Source organism: Staurois parvus, unplaced genomic scaffold (assembly GCF_062004578.1).
Source record: "Staurois parvus isolate SC_StPar_1 unplaced genomic scaffold, SC_StPar_1.0 ptg000195l, whole genome shotgun sequence".
Lineage (NCBI taxonomy): Eukaryota > Metazoa > Chordata > Amphibia > Anura > Ranidae > Staurois > Staurois parvus.
In genome coordinates, this window is record NW_028317991.1 from 7,207,840 (window position 1) to 7,224,472 (window position 16,633).

The 16,633-nt window shown below is 43.8% G+C and overlaps 1 protein-coding gene across 1 annotated transcript in view; it reads right to left on the bottom strand.

The window, feature by feature from the left end:
- The window catches only part of SIM2 (SIM bHLH transcription factor 2), a 168,949-nt gene that overhangs the window by 65,709 nt on the left and 86,607 nt on the right, over window positions 1-16,633 (bottom strand). The window contains exon 3 of the mRNA XM_089677922.1: window positions 12,587-12,676. Coding sequence (XP_089534048.1) covers window positions 12,587-12,676 — 90 coding nt within the window. The remainder of the gene's footprint in view (window positions 1-12,586; window positions 12,677-16,633) is intronic.

Below are 16,633 nucleotides of genomic sequence, written 5' to 3' on the forward strand. Positions count from 1 at the left end.
AAAAAAAACAATAATAATTCTGGAAGAATTTCATAATCCATAAATAGATGTAAAAGACTATTACTAGCATGCCTGTATTATAGATATATACACATACGTGTGAAACATCAAACACATCTAGTAACACAAGGTGTATGATATATGGAGATATTTCTTTTCAGACATCCTGTCCTTTCAGGAGAACAGGTGGAGATTCTTGCCAAGTCAGCAAAGATCAGCTTTTGGGCGACATTGGGTGTTCATTTCTGTCTGTACATGGCCAATACTATCTGTATTTCCCTGAACTTGACTGCCCTCTTCTGATCTCTAGTTGTCTATATTATTACAGCTCTTATTTTCAGAAAACTGACCACTCCGTACTGCTACTAGATATTAGGATATTGCTATACTGTAATATCCCAATACTTGTGGATTAATTGGCTCATGTCTAACTTGACCCTAGTATTATTATACAGTATTTATAAAGCGCCAACAGTTCGCTCAGAGCTGTACATTACAATGGGAGACAAAACACGAGACAGAACAATAACAATACAGTACGATACACGAGGGGTTCGAGGGCCCTGCTCCTTGGAGCTTACAATCTAGGAGGGAGGGGATAGTGGTACGGGAGGAATAGCTGTGGGAGATAGAGTGGTAGGAAGAGTGGAGGAGATCGGCAGTTAGCAGGGGGTGGGGTAGGCTTCCCTGAAGAGGTGGGTTTTCAGGCTGCGCCTAAAGGAGAGGAGAGTAGGTGATAGTCGGATGGATTGGGGTAGGGAGTTCCAGAGGATGGGTGAGGCCCTGGAGAAGTCCTGGAGGCGGGCATGGAAGGAGGAGACTAGGGAACTAGAGAGAAGGAGATCTTGTGAGCAGCGGAGAGTGCATTTTGGGTGGTATTTGGATATCAGGCCGGTGATGTAGTTTGTATGTGAATGTATGAATGTAAATTAGGGATCTTAGATTGTACGCCCCTTGAGGGTTAGGGATTGATGTGAATGTACAATATATATGTAAAGCGTTGCGTAAATTGATGGCGATATATAAGTACCTGAAATAAATAAATAAATGCAACCAGTCCCTGTTATCATGATGAAATGCGGTTACAAGTCCTTTAGGTAATGCTGTCTTGGAGATATTATCCTTTAAAGCCTGTATATAGGGGAATCAAATAGGGACATGCAAGGAGTATTCCTATGGCCATCAGAGCTCTTCTCTGACACTGGGGTTGGAAGGGTCTATTGTACATTACACGAACATAGGTATCTGCAAGATCCCCGGGTGAAAAGAAACTGAAAAAAAAAAGAAACTAATACAGCTGTATCATTGAAGGACTGGTAAGCTGCGATACACAGGTGTAGCACTACCCCCTTAGGGACCACTGGATTTGATTTGGGTACCCCTATACTCTTCATGGCCAGGCAACACGCATTTTCCTCACTTTGCACACTAGAGCAAAAAAATGCGGATGGCAACAGTCTTTCCTGGAAGAACACCAAAGGCAGTAATAGGGTTGTTGGCTCAAATCCCAACCACAGCACCTCCTGCCTGGAGTTTGCATGTTCTCCCTGTGCCTGCGTGGGTTTCCTCTGTGTACTCTGGTTTCCTCCCACACTCCAAAGACATGCTGGTAGGTGAATTGGCTCCTGTCTAAATTGTCCCTAGTATGTGTATGTATGAATGTGAGTTAGGGACCTTAGATTGTACACCCCTTGAGGGTTAGGGACTGATGTGAATGTACAATATATATGTAAAGTGCTGCGTAAATTGACAGCGCTATAAAAGTACCTGAAATAAATAAATAATTGTGTAGATTGTGTAATAGAGCTGGTGGTATCTCTCAAAATGTCTCTGCAGTCAGTGCCCAGATATGTGTCACTGGCAAGGACGTTACCCTTCTGGAGTGCAGCCTCGTGTGGATGATTGGCCTCCGGCCATGAGGGGCACTGACTCACACATGAAAGCATTACCAGCATTTTAACATGGAAAGGTTTCTTCACAGTGAGAGCTGTATACTGGCTACAGGCTGCAGGCATGCGTTTTGTAACTTTTATGGTTTACGTTATTGGATTTAATAAATAATTTTAAAACATACTACACTATGAGTATTCTTACTCCTTACATCTGGCACTGAGTTCCCATACCTCAGCCCCAGCATTTTTAGGTTCTCTGCGTGGATCCAAGGAGCAGTGTGATCCGACCAGGCCAGCATCGTCTTACCACCGACGGACCATCTGGGTACTATAAAGCAGCGCCTACATGGGACCCCGGCTACATGTAACCTGTACATGCGTATTAAGATTGCACTTCTGGTAAGCAGGCAATTTATCTATTCCTGGGATTGGATTGCATCTATACTCCCTGAGAGTCCCCCATCACTGAACTGTTTATCATCTTCAATATTCCTATATTTGATGACCGCATATATAATTGTCACTTGGATATTATTTGTAGCGCTGCACTTTATTGTTTCTATTCTGGTTGGAAGGGCTTGTAGTTCCTTTTTTGTGCATTAGCCGCTCACTGAAGTGCGCTCACTTTTCTTTATTTTATACAGTGAGAGCTGTGAGAATGTGGAATAGACTCCCTCAAGAGTTGGTTCTGACCAGCTCAATGGATTGATTTAAAAAAAGTCCTGGATTCTTTCCTAGATACACAGAATATAACTGGATACTAACATTTGTAGGTAAAGTTGATCCAGGGAATATCCGATTGCCTCTCGGGGGAACAGGAAGGATTTTTTTCCCCTGTGGGAGCAAATTGGATCATGCTTTGCTGGGTTTTTTTTGCTTTCCTCTGGATCAACTGTGGGTGTAGGATTATAACTTTTTTTTTTTTAATGGTTGAACTGGATGGACTTTTGTCTTTTTTTAGCCAGACTAACTATGTAACCATAATGCTAACACTCGTGAAAGTAACTATGTTAAAATTCACAGTATGCGCTATCCATATGCTAGGGCCAATTAACCTGTCAGCACGTTTCTGAAATGTGGGAGGAAACCCACTCAAACAGGGAGAACATGCAGATAGTCTCCTGGCCCAGTGTCAATCCAAGGGCCCCACTGCTGCAAAGCACAATCCCTAAGTCACTGTACCACCCATATGCCAAATGCCCGGCTTTTCTATATATCTCTCCATTTCTTTACAGATGAAATACTCCAATGCCTTACTAACAGAGACAATATTAAAACCCTGTGTTGGTTCATATACTATAAATTTATACAATATTCCTTGCAGTCCCCCCTGGGGTCCCAAGAAGTCAAATTCATCAAACAGACCTTTATCTGTTACAAATGTAATATCTTTCTGCTGACAGAAGAAAAGATTTATTATAGCTCCAAATCGCTGTTGTAAAGACAAGAGGTTTTACTGAACATGACAAATCGTCAGGCGTACAAAACACAGACCTCTCCCGAGCTGGAGGGAGGGGGGTCTGTTTTATTGTTCGCAGTACTGATCTCCCTTATTATCTGGGCTCTGGGGGGCATGCACACATTACCATATAGAAGCGGAATCGCTTCCAGATGTGATATGGTTGGACACAGCGTCGATATTTAATGTTCACACATATTTTACAGAGTCATTTCAATCTCATTGTTACAGGGTCCAACCACTCGTCTTCGTTATTGGAGATTGGTGGGATGAGACTACCCCTGGCTTCATAAACACCAATCACCATAACATTATGACCACCCACCATAACATGACCTCCCACCTAATATTGAGGAGCCCCCCCTTTTGCCACCAAAACAGCCCTGACCCATCGGCACATGGATTCCACTAGACCTCTGAAGGTATGCTGTGGCCAGGGGTGGACTGACCATTTGGAAACTCGGGCACTGCCCGAATGCCTGGGGTCAGTAGGGGGCCCCATGAGATGCCCCTGGTACCCTTTTCATAGGCTTTTTTGAGTTTGGGCAAGGACACAGGGGCCCCATGATCCCTTATTGCCCGGGGGCCCCATGAGTTGTCAGTCCGCCCCTGGCTGTGGTATTTGGCACCCAGCCATCAGTAGCAGATCACTGTCACCTCCAGCTTGCCTTCTTCCCATACTGCATCCTGGTGCCATCTCTTCCCCAGGTAAGCAACACACATGCACCTGGCCATCCACACAATCTGAAAGAAAATGTAATTCACCAAACTGGGGCACCTTGCTTCCATTGCTGTCTTGTCCAGTTCTGGTGCTCACATGCCCATTGCAGGCATTTTGAGCTGTGGACATGGGTCAGCACGGGCACCCTGACAACTAAGTAGCCCATGACTCTTTTCCTGGTTCACCGGTTTTCCATCCCTGTACCACCTTTGGTCAGTTCTGACCACTGCAGATCAGGAACATCCCAGAAGAGCTGCAATTTTTGAGTTGCTCTGACCCAGTCACCTAGATATTACAATTTGGCCCTTGCAAAATCCTTATGCTTGCCCAGCTTTTTCTACTTTCGGTGCAACAACTTCAGGAACAACATGTTCACTTGCTTTCTAATATATCCCACTCGCTTTTGGGTGCTGTTGTAATGAGATTATCAATGTGTAGCAACCTCTTAGTTAAACTGGGAATGGCCAACATACGAACCATGTATGGGCAGGCTGAATGTACCCATGTTGATAGACTTTGTTGATTGGGGAATCGAGCTCCGTCTATGGCTGACTTTAGGTTGCTAATAGAACTAGGTAACTTTAGTTTTTTTTTTGCTCCTCTGTAGCCAGTAGAGCAAGTTTGATTGCTTTTGGTTGTTCTGGGTTCTGCTGGTTGCAGGCTCAACTACCTCCCCCTATGTTTTGGTAAGTTTTGGGACATAGTGGAGTGGAAGAAGCAGACCCTGGGCTGAATATTCATGCTGCCTCAGCCAATTCCTGGTCAAGAGAGTGATCAGCAAGGGGCTGAGGTGTATATAAATAGTCTGGGGCCTACAACAGTAGGATCCTTGTCCTGGTGGAGAGAGACCTAGCCAGGAGGGTCTGTCTGCCCTCCTGGGCTGCTTAGCTGAAGACTACAGGAGGTTCATCAAGGTCCCAGCTCAGGGAGAGCTGGAGGACCTGCTTTTGGAAAGGAGCTGGATTAATTCAAGGGGATTCAACTGAAGTACACAGGCCTGAGAAAGAGATCCTAGTGACTGTTGCTGATTTAACCCTTTGAGCACCTGCTCCAGAGTAGCTTATTTGGGACTATGCTTGTTGTCTAAGTTATTGAGTTGCAGTTCTTCTATTCGTAACAGGGGTGGACTGACCATTTGGGGCCCGGGTCAGTAGGGGGCCCCATGAGATGCCCCTGGTACCTTTTTCATAGGCTTTTTTGAGTTTGGGCAAGGACACAGGGGACCCATGATCCCCTATTGCCCGGGGGCCCCATGAGTTGTCAGTCCGGCATTGATTCATAAGTATGAGGAGAGCTATCCTAAAGAGTAGAGAAAAAGTCAGATTGTGTCCTCTACTACTTTGTGCACTAGAACTTTGAGAGACTGTTCCAGAAAGGGCCTACTTAATATTAGGTGAGTGGTCATGTTATGGTGGGTGGTCATTATGGTGATTGGTGTTTACGGAGCCAGGGGTAGTCTGATCCCACCAATCTCCGTTAACTAAGATGAGTGGTTGGACCCTGTAACAATGTGATTGAAATTACTCTGTAAAATAAGTATGGACATTAAATATCGATGCTGTGCCCAACCATATCACATCTGGAAGCAATTCCACACCTATATGGTAATGTGCGCATGCCCCCCCCAGAGCCCAGATAATAAGGGAGATCAGTACTGCGAACAATACTCTCCACATTACTTGTCAGTGGTTATAATGTTATACCTGATTGGTGTATTTCTTGGATATTCTAGGCTGTTAAGCCCACCTTTGTGTGTTTTCAGCTACTCCTGTTATAGGCCAGCAGGAATGGTGGGAGCCCCTCATAACGAGCACAGAAGGTGTGCAGAACCAGAGACCTGAAATTAGCGCAAAAATGGCCATGCATTTTTTTTTAATATAACACACAACAATGCATAGATAGTTCACTAGTTCCCATCAGTGCACTGCGGTACATGTCAGCACAAGGGCATTGTGGCACACAGCCTAGATTCTTTGGGGTACCAACAGGGGCGGACTGACAACTCATGGGGCCCCCGGGCAATAGGGGATTATGGGGCCCCTGTGTCCTTGCCCAAACTCAAAAAAGCATATGAAAAAGGAACCAGGGGCATCTCATGGGGCCCCCTACTGACCCCGGGCCCTCGGGCAGTGCCCGAGTTTCCAAATGGTCAGTCCACCCCTGATTGGAAAAGTGATTGATCATTTATGGAAGGGTACCAATGTAAATAAATGCATTGCACTTTATGTAAAACGTTGCGTTAGCTGGTGGTAAGATGTGCATTACCGCAATGCTTCAGTGTGAATAGACCCAGAAGGAAACCTGAAATGATAGATGCCTACTTTGAACAAAAATGCAGATGAGAAAGAATTAAAATTTAAATTTTACAAAAAAAGGCACATTATAATAATGTGGCCTTGTGTCTATTGCTATTACCGTATTGCCACCTTTGTGCTACTAGCATAAGTATATGGACATATTTAAACACTTACTGATAATATAAGAGGACATACAAACTACTACAGAATAGCTGAAACATAATGCTGGAATACCTACCAATTACCTCAATGAAGCCAATGAATACCATTATAATGGACTACTATTCTGGTATATATCTAGTTTACTAACGTGAAATACCAGCTATATGTCCTAGTATCTATACATACAGTCAGGTCCATAAATATTGGGACATCGACACAATTCTAACATTTTTGGCTTTATACACCACCACAATGGATTTGAAATGAAATGAACAAGATGTGCTTTAACTGCAGACTGTCAGCTTTAATTTGAGGGTATTTACATCCAAATCAGGTGAACGGTGTAGGAATTACAACAGTTTGCATATGTGCCTCCCACTTGTTAAGGGACCAAAAGTAATGGGACAGAATAATAATCATAAATCAAACTTTCACTTTTTAATACTTGGTTGCAAATCCTTTGCAGTCAATTACAGCCTGAAGTCTGGAACGCATAGACATCACCAGACGCTGGGTTTCATCCCTGGTGATGCTCTGCCAGGCCTCTACTGCAACTGTCTTCAGTTCCTGCTTGTTCTTGGGGCATTTTCCCTTCAGTTTTGTCTGCAGCAAGTGAAATGCATGCTCAATCGGATTCAGGTCAGGTGACTGACTTGGCCATTGCATAACATTCCACTTCTTTCCCTTAAAAAACTCTTTGGTTGCTTTTGCAGTATGCTTTGGGTCATTGTCCATCTGCACTGTGAAGCGGCGTCCAATGAGTTGTGAAGCATTTGGCTGAATATGAGCAGATAATATTGCCCGAAACACTTCAGAATTCATCCTGCTGCTTCTGTCAGCAGTCACATCATCAATAAATACAAGAGAACCAGTTCCATTGGCAGCCATACATGCCCACGCCATGACACTACCACCACCATGCTTCACTGATGAGGTGGTATGCTTAGGATCCTGAGCAGTTCCTTTCCTTCTCCATACTCTTCTTTTCCCATCACTCTGGTACAAGTTGATCTTGGTCTCATCTGTCCATAGGATGTTGTTCCAGAACTGTGAAGGCTTTTTTAGATGTCGTTTGGCAAACTCTAATCTGGCCTTCCTGTTTTTGAGGCTCACCAATGGATTACATCTTGTGGTGAACCCTCTGTATTCACTCTGGTGAAGTCTTCTCTTGATTGTTGACTTTGACACACATACACCTACCTCCTGGAGAGTGTTCTTGATCTGGCCAACTGTTGTGAAGGGTGTTTTCTTCACCAGGGAAAGAATTCTTCGGTCATCCACCACAGTTGCTTTCCGTGGTCGTCCGGGTCTTTTGGTGTTGCTGAGCTCACCAGTGCGTTCCTTCTTTTTAAGAATGTTCCAAACAGTTGTTTTGGCCACGCCTAATGTTTTTGCTATCTCTCTGATGGGTTTGTTTTGTTTTTTCAGCCTAATGATGGCTTGCTTCACTGATAGTGACAGCTCTTTGGATCTCATCTTGAGAGTTGACAGCAACAGATTCCAAATGCAAATAGCACACTTGAAATGAACTCTGGACCTTTTATCTGCTCATTGTAATTGGGATAATGAGGGAATAACACACACACCTGGCCATGGAACAGCTGAAAAGCCAATTGTCCCATTACTTTTGGTCCCTTAACAAGTGGGAGGCACATATGCAAACTGTTGTAATTCCTACACCGTTCACCTGATTTGGATGTAAATACCCTCAAGTTAAAGCTGACAGTCTGCAGTTAAAGCACATTTTGTTCGTTTCATTTCATATCCATTGTGGTGGTGTATAGAGCCAAAAATGTTAGAATTGTGTCGATGTCCCAATATTTATGGACCTGACTGTATGTAAGCCCTCCAGGTTAGTTAGATAGTTTTTTTTAGATAGAGGCAGCCAGCAGCATGAGATGAGTCAGCCTGGGGAGGTAGGTAGTGAGGCTACCTCAAGACCAGCTAGAAAGCCCTAACACCTTTCAAGAAACCTGAGAGTTATCTGGAAGCGGGGTGGTGGAGGGGAGAAAACCCAGATCTGCATGTTTGAGGGACCCTGGCCAGTCGCCTGGCAGGAGACTGGGCATGGTGATCAGGACAACCCTCAAATGTGGCAGAGCCTAGGGAGAGGTGTGCAGTGTCGGGTGGAAAATGGATTGAGAGGAAGGCTGGAATGAGGAGCCTTGGAGGGGGCCCCAGGGAGGGGAGCCCACATGCAGGCAGAATTCTGGAAGGGAGGATCCCCTCTGTCCCCCCGTCTCTTGGGAGGACAGCCTGTGAAGCAGGAAAGGAGCCAACCCAGCATAAGCCCTAAAGGCAGCCACCAGCCCACCAAGCAAGCAGGAAAGGAAAGACTGAGTACTCCTACCCCTATGAGCCAGATAAGGGGAGAGGGCAGTGAGGTGCAATACCAAATTAGTCTTCATCCAAGAATGCTTAACTGCAAGCTCTTGGGCCCCTTTGCTCAGGGATACCCTCAGGCAGCTGGGTAAAGAGGGGGAATCATCTGGAGTCTGAGAAGGTACACCAAAGAGCCTTTAGTGCTCTTCCAAGAGACTGTTGCTATCCACATTTGTTTTGTACATAGTTTCTCAAAAGTTGTCCTCAGGTTTACAGATCCTCGGGCATCACATATACCTCTACAACCCATCCAAGTTCTTAACCCCTTAATAAATTCACAAACCTAAGCTCAAGGGCTGTTTACTGACTCCAATGTGCAAGATGTGGGAAATGGACCCAAATCAAACTCAGTGGCCCATTCGAGGGTAGTGCTACACATAGAATATCAGTGATGTTGGATAATGACCATATAACAGAAAAATGATATAGGAGTGCTTGGTAATTGGGTGCTTAGGCTTGCACTGCTGTCATAATGGGTAGGGAGAGGGTCTGTGAAAGATCTAAATTATGATTTGCACAGATTGTGAACAGGACTTTCTCCTATCATGGAGTGACAAAGGGCCGAAGGGAAGGGAAGTGTAAGCTTTTGCTGGGGCAGGTATCAAAAGGAACCCATTGCTTAGCCTTGCATGACAAAAGCCTGGCCTCCCTTTAAGGTGCTCACATTTTTCTGTCCTATGACTTGATTATCCAGTTGTCTAATAGGCTCATCATTACATTTCCTTTCAAGCGTAACATGTTTGGAATGACAATGTAAATATCCTTTATATTCTTAGTGTGTCTATTAAAAACAAGCACATGTAGGTATTTTTCATTTAATTATTTGCTTGCGTTTATTTATTTTTTGTGTTGTAAGATTGTTGTATGTATGGTGTATTGATCTATTTTTTGTAATCTTAACAGCAAGACTTTTTTTGGATAGAGCAGAGAGGGATTAGTACACCTGTCAGGTTTTTATTGCTTAGTAAAACAAGTATGCAGAGTTTATGGAAATAATCTGGTAAAAAACAGTGCAATAACTTAAAAAATAGCACTAAATAAAGTGACAAGTGATAAAGCGAATGGATGAAGTAGTATAACTAAAATATGCACAGGTAAATCAATAAAAAATGCACTAATGTTGGGTAAACATAAATAACTGAATGATAAAGTTCATAAGGTGCAAAAGAGTGCTTATCAATCCATATTCCAGCATACTAATGACTGGCTCAGGGACAAAAAAGTGTGAATGAATAAGCCCTCTGTGACTAGTCAAAAGTAAGGACTATCTGTATTACCTCCTTAACCACTCTGACACTCCCCTGACAATGAGTTAGACGACACCAAATTGAGTGAAGCAGTAGTTCTATTTACATCAGGCAACCTGAACAAGAATAAGGCGACACAATCAAAGAGCAAAAGAATATAATGACCCCTAACACTATACAGAGACCTTCTATGCTACATATGTCAGTGTACTAAAGACAAGGCCTGGATTTCACCAACTACTTAGATCAGCTTAAACCAGGGGTGTCAAACTGGCGGCCCTCCAGCTGTTGTGAAACTACAAGTCCTATCATGCCTTTACCTTTGGGAGTCATGCTTGTAACTGTCAATCTTGCAATGCTTCATGGGACTTGTAGTTTGGCAACAGCTGGAGGGCTGCCAGTTTGACACCCGTGGCTTAAACTGTAACAAGGACACAAAGGGTGCAATGATGGCAGCAAGAAATGTAGTAGTAAAGCCTCTATATGCCACCATCAAATCTCCCTGTAGTGATCCAGCAATGATATATATTCAAGTCTGCCTGCACAACTTCACAGTATACCCATTACACCCCTAATGATTCCCCAGTAAAATTCTCCAATAATTCCCCAATAAAAGAGTAAGACTTGGATGGTAAAGTCTGTGAAGGTGGGTATGCTTACCAAAAAAAATGCAGTTCCCTCAGAAAAAAAAATGTTAGAGGAAAGAATTTAGGTCCTGCCAGCTTGGTTGGGACCCTTACGGTGGTCAGGGCCATAGATAGGGGGGGTACCACCAGTCCTCTTGTATGGGGCCCAGGCCAGCAGGAGGGGCCCAGGCAGCTGGCTGAATTGGATGTGGATAGGGAGGATGATCGCCATGCCGGGGGGGGGGGGGGTTTCTGGAACCGATCCCCTGTATAGCTCTCAATGCAGCAACTGAAAGCTGGCTTCTTCTCCCCTCCCTCTCGATGGCTTTCAGCTGCTGCACAGAGATCCATATAGGGGATCGGTTCCCCCACTGCACCTATCACCATCCCTGTGCACCATACGCTTCCCCCCTGCTGCCCAGGCCCCCCTGTATGCCCCCACAGCACTGTTGACCTCCTTCCTCTCCTTCTCACCGACAGTTGCAAGCGAACAATAGGATCCTTCAGGATGGAGAGTGGGGGAAGGGCCTTTCCTGAATGAACATGAGTGCTCGGTACCAATCACTCACTGTGTTTATTTATAACTGAAGCATACGAAACTGTGTTTTTTTTGGGGGGGGTAAACCCTGTCATGTTGGCTGTATGGGGCCTCGTGGTTTCTAACAACAGCCCTGATGGTGGTGTACAATTGTTGGAGTTCAACGGTCCCCGTCTGCTTAGAGTCAGTTATACAGTTGTAGCAGATGGAACTGGAGGGGGGTTTAACTCAGAGGAACTCAAGTCAATAATGAAGTATTAAAAAGTTCAGGGTGGGGAAAGGAAGTGATTATCAATGTAGCATTGAGACAAGGGGGAAGGTAGTCTTGGGGAGTTAAGACAGTAATCTTCAGAATGGTCTGGCTAGCTTTGATGACTCTCAAGAGAGTGGTAGGGTAACACAATGGTGAACTAGAGTGTCTATGTTTGCTGTTCAGTGCAATGAATAGGTTAACAACCCTCTCCCCAACTCCTGCGCTTTAGTGGTAGGTCTTGGCAATGAAGCGGGTCCTCATGTGCTGATGTTATGATTCCAGCAAACCCACTTGGCTCTTCTGGAACAGCTGGGACAGACTAGCAACCCAGTTCTGTGTCTCTGGAATGCAGAGGGATAGATTGGTGATTCCACTCTCCGTCCCCGGTATAGCCATAGTTGGACTGATGACTCCATTCTGTGCCTTTGGTGCAGCTGAAGGTAAGCTGGCGATTCAACTCAGTGTCTCTGGACCACTAAGGATAGGACACGTGGGAAAACAGGTGCTACAGACTCAGCACCCCGTCCCCACTTCTGACTCCTTTCTCGGTCTGGCGCCAAGTGACCTCGGTCTTCCTGGGAAGTGTTGCAAAAGTTCTCTCTCCCCCTCCTCCTCGGCTGCAGGACCCCTGGGAACTGTAGTTTTCTTTTCCACAGAGTGCAGTTCCACCCAGAGGTTATAGAGCTACACATCCCATGATACTTCTCTTTAGTACCTTTCCTCTCCTGGCACCCAGTCTAGGCCCATTGGAAGAGAATAATGAAAGTCAATAGGAACATAATAACATGCTGACTCTTGCTGTCCCTCAACAATTCAATGTAGTTAAATTAGTCATTACTTACAGAGGTTTGGTGCCAGTACCTAACTACACATATATTTTTTTTTGTACAGACAAAGGAACCTTAAAGAAGGCATATAAATTCAGCACTGCCCCATTCTCCCATCCCAAAATAAACAAATCAATTCTCATTCAAGGTGGTGCTATGCTGTTGTTAATATAGGTACTTACCTGTGACAATCCCAGATGTACAGAAGCTGTCTCTGAAATGTACATTATTTTTCCATCTGAAGCAACCACAAAAACAAATCCATCCAGGGTCTGTAGAAGAAAGAGAACCTCAATGTTAGAGAGAAGCCCAGATAACAACAGAGGGCAGGAGACAAGAAGGACAAAAGGAAAATGATCCCTTTGGGGTCTCACAATTGAAAGTTGGTTCTAATAATAAAGCGATGGTTGCTGCATGGTGAAACATTTCAGTAATACAACCATTATGGAAAGTATTTAGGTATATTGGATGATGATATCATTTTGTATAAGCTCTGCCCCTTGTGTCAAGTGTTTATTTTCCTGAAAACTCTGTCCATGATGCATTATTGGAATGTGGTCTTATTAATATGTTAAACTGTTTTCAACAGTACAGCCCACTAAACTAGAGAAAGATAAGGTGGTTTTTAATTTTTTGTTACAAATTATAAAGAGTCTTATGACTTTTCTCAGCGTCCTCTGCAGCCCCCTTTAATGTTTCTACTGAATTCAGCCACAATAGTCCAGAGCAGAATCAGATCTTTGACCCTCTCTATCTGTCCTGGTGACCATTGCCACTTTGACCAAACGTAAGTTGTCAGCAGAACAGGAGTAGAAGGGAAACCTTCCAATGGGAACACTTGTGACCTTTTGGCTAAGATCAAGTGTAGTATCTGTTCTTATCAGTGTCCAGTGGGGGTGCTCCCGGCCATTCTAGCTTTGCAGGGATGGCTGTTGTATAGTACCCTCACTGGTATGATGGGGGTCCGGAAGGCTAGTACCGGAAGGACAGAAACCGGGGAGCGCCACAAGTTAAGTTGGGGCCCTGGGAGTAATTCCTCCGAGAAGACTGGAAAGACCCAGTACCTCCTGATTTGGACAGATCTACCTTGGTCTTGCCAGGGGCTGAGGAGGCAGAAAGTCCGCAAACTCGGTGCCCCCTGAGTAGACGCTCTCAGGGGTGCCACTAGTAACACCTGGGTGTGGGACCCCACTGTGTGAACATGGCACATGGTCACTGTTTTTACATTCTTTTTGCACAGCGCCCTAAGGACCAGGTCTTTTGGCTAAGTCCAGGGCAATTTTTGCTACGGGCCTCAGGGCCTGGTCTGTGCACAATTTGGCACGGTACCACTTTTTTAATTTATATTTATTTAATTGAACACCTCCCACGTTTGTCACTTTTTCTTTGCTTATGCGTGTGTTTTCACTGGATGGTAGGGTGTGGGTCCTCGGGCCTACCCTGAAGTCTAGGGGGAGGATGTGTGGCCTTTTGGTTCCTTCCTCCCCTGATCCCTAGGGGACTCTTCTTCGGGGGAGTCCCCTGACCAAGTACTGAGTGTCTGGCTTCGGCTGGACACAAGGAAAGGTGGTCCACCAGGCCTTTTGGCCAGGAGGACCAATTGGGAAACCTTGTCCCCGTCAGGAGCTTCGTGCCCCGGGGGATCAGAGTAAGCGGTCCAAGCCCCTTTAGGGGTAGGACACAAGCACACCCCTAAGTGCACTTTTTCGTGTGGTGTTTTGCACTTGCACTTTTTTTGTGATTCACTTACGGGTTTTTTTGTTGTAGTTTGCATGTTTGCGGACTTAAAAAAAAAAAAAAACTGTCTAAGAAAGGATTTCCTACTCTATCTAAAATGAAAAGGAAAAAAATTTTGGCTTCAGATTTACTTTAAATCCTTTTCTGGAAAATAGCCTATGCATCAAGGGAGCCCAGCAGATATAAAAAAAAACTGTGCAGCTTTGTAAAACGTTCATTAATTCACTGTCATACCTGCAGATCAAATGGCCCATGGAAGCCTGGGCAAACAAATACCTAGCTAGCAAGGCCCCGCATCCCACCTCGACGCTCACTGCCAGCTTTGCAGAAGTGAAATCCAATGGCTTTCACATGCTAGCAACAAAACAGGATGTGGGAATTGCTAACTGGGATTTTTTTGGACAGGCTTTAAGGGGGGCACAATAAAATGATTCAACATTTACAAACCTGCACAGTTTTTAATATTTACTTGAGACCCTTAACATCACAGCTGTTTTCTGAAAAAGGTGAACGTAGACTTTAACTTTACCAAGGACTGGAATCCGTTTTCGGGTGTATTGTCCCTTTAAATATAATTTATGTTCAGCAATAGCCTTTATAGCTGCTGTAGGCAACAAAAGTTCAATGACATAAAGAGTTCTGTTTTTAATGTATCACGTATCATACTGTTTTATTCTGTTATAGGCATATGGAGATCATTATATACTTAAAGACTCATGTTTCTCATTCTGTGATGAACACAAAAAATAATTTTTACATGAGGCCTCTGTATTTAGGTCCGTGCCTCAAAACAAGCATGGGCTGTTATTTCCTAAACGAAGTAGAAAACTCACTTAAGTCAGACTTGGCACAAACCCGGCCAATAGAGTATCTTGAAATGGCTGCTACGCATGAATAAAACGTTGATTTATGTAAAGAAGCTTTTAATACCAATCCAATTAATTGCTTTCGTCACCAAGTACCCAGAATTGCTTGTATTTGGCACAGACATTGAATAGTTTTGGCTTCAGTCCTTGAGCAGGATGGTCTGGTAAGTTTGATGATAACAAGGTAAGTATGAAATCTATGGATATAGGTTACGTTAATGATAAGGTAAGGAATAATGATAAGGTTAGAGTTAGGCTTTGGAGGGGTTAAAGTGACTCTATCACTAAAATAAATGTCTAAAAACTGTCCCCAGGAAAGAAGATATTGAATGCTCACCTCTCCCATTGCCCACACCATTGAATGTCCCCTGCTGCATCCAATGGTTTCATCCACCAGACTACTATGCCCTGTTGTTAAGGCAGAACTAGTGGAATGAACCACTGCATGTAATGGGGGACCTGGTATTTGACACACCCATAGGTCATAGATACCTGCAGTAACAGGAAATCTGAAACACAGCAGAGTTTTATGACATGGGCCACTAAAAAGATAAGTATACATAATGTCCTTTTACAAGGGTGGCTTTTCTTTAATTTACAGCATAAAGTGACAGGATTGCATTAAAACCATACATGATTAGATGTTCATTCATACATTCGTACAAAAATCATTAGTCAGAATATTCTTGTTTGCCATCATTGAGTTAACTAATTTAATTTTAAAACCTTTAAAATATATTCCAGACCTGTTGTTTGAGTTTAATCCCAGTTGCATTAAACAGGTTTCATTACAATAAGTATGATTTATTTTTTCAAAGGAAAACCACATTCACAGTTAGAAATTCACTTGAGTCAGTGAGAAAAATTTCTATCCTGCGCCTTTGGATTTTCTTATCACTACAGTTAAAAAAAGTAATATTGATTTGACCCCACTAACCAATGAAAAGTGGAATGACTGCTCCGAAAATTAAGCTTTTTGAATGAAATTTTACTGGTATATGGCCAGCTTAAAGCAGAACTAAAGAGGTAAAACTCTCCCCCCCCCCCTGCTGGAGCCGTCACTACTGAGGCTATCATTCAGGCACTATTGAGGCTATCATTCCGGCCTTATTGAGGCCATCATTCCGGAACTATTGAGGCTATCATTCCTGCACTATTGAGGCTATCATACGGGCACTATTGAGGCTATCATTCCGTCACTATTGAGGCTATCATTCCGGCACTATTGAGGCTATCATACGGGCACTATTGAGGCTATCATTCCGTCACTATTGAGGCTATCATTCCGGCACTATTGAGGCTATCATTCCAGCACTATTGAAGAGATCATTCCGGCACTATTAACCCTTTGAGGACCAAGGGACGTATTTGTCCCATGTTTTTAATTGCGTGTATCATCTGATTAAGAACTTAAAACTCTTTTTTTTTTTGGTTTGAGTCAAAATATTAGTTCTTATCAACAAACAACAAATGGATCTAGCTTTTTGCCAATTATTTCATGAAATGGCTTAGTTACAGCAAGTGAAGTGTACGAACTTTAAAAACAAAAAAATTGATTCTTTTGGCGTTCCGTAATCTTATGGTCATCAAAGGGTTAAGGCCATCATTCCGGCACTACTGAGGCTA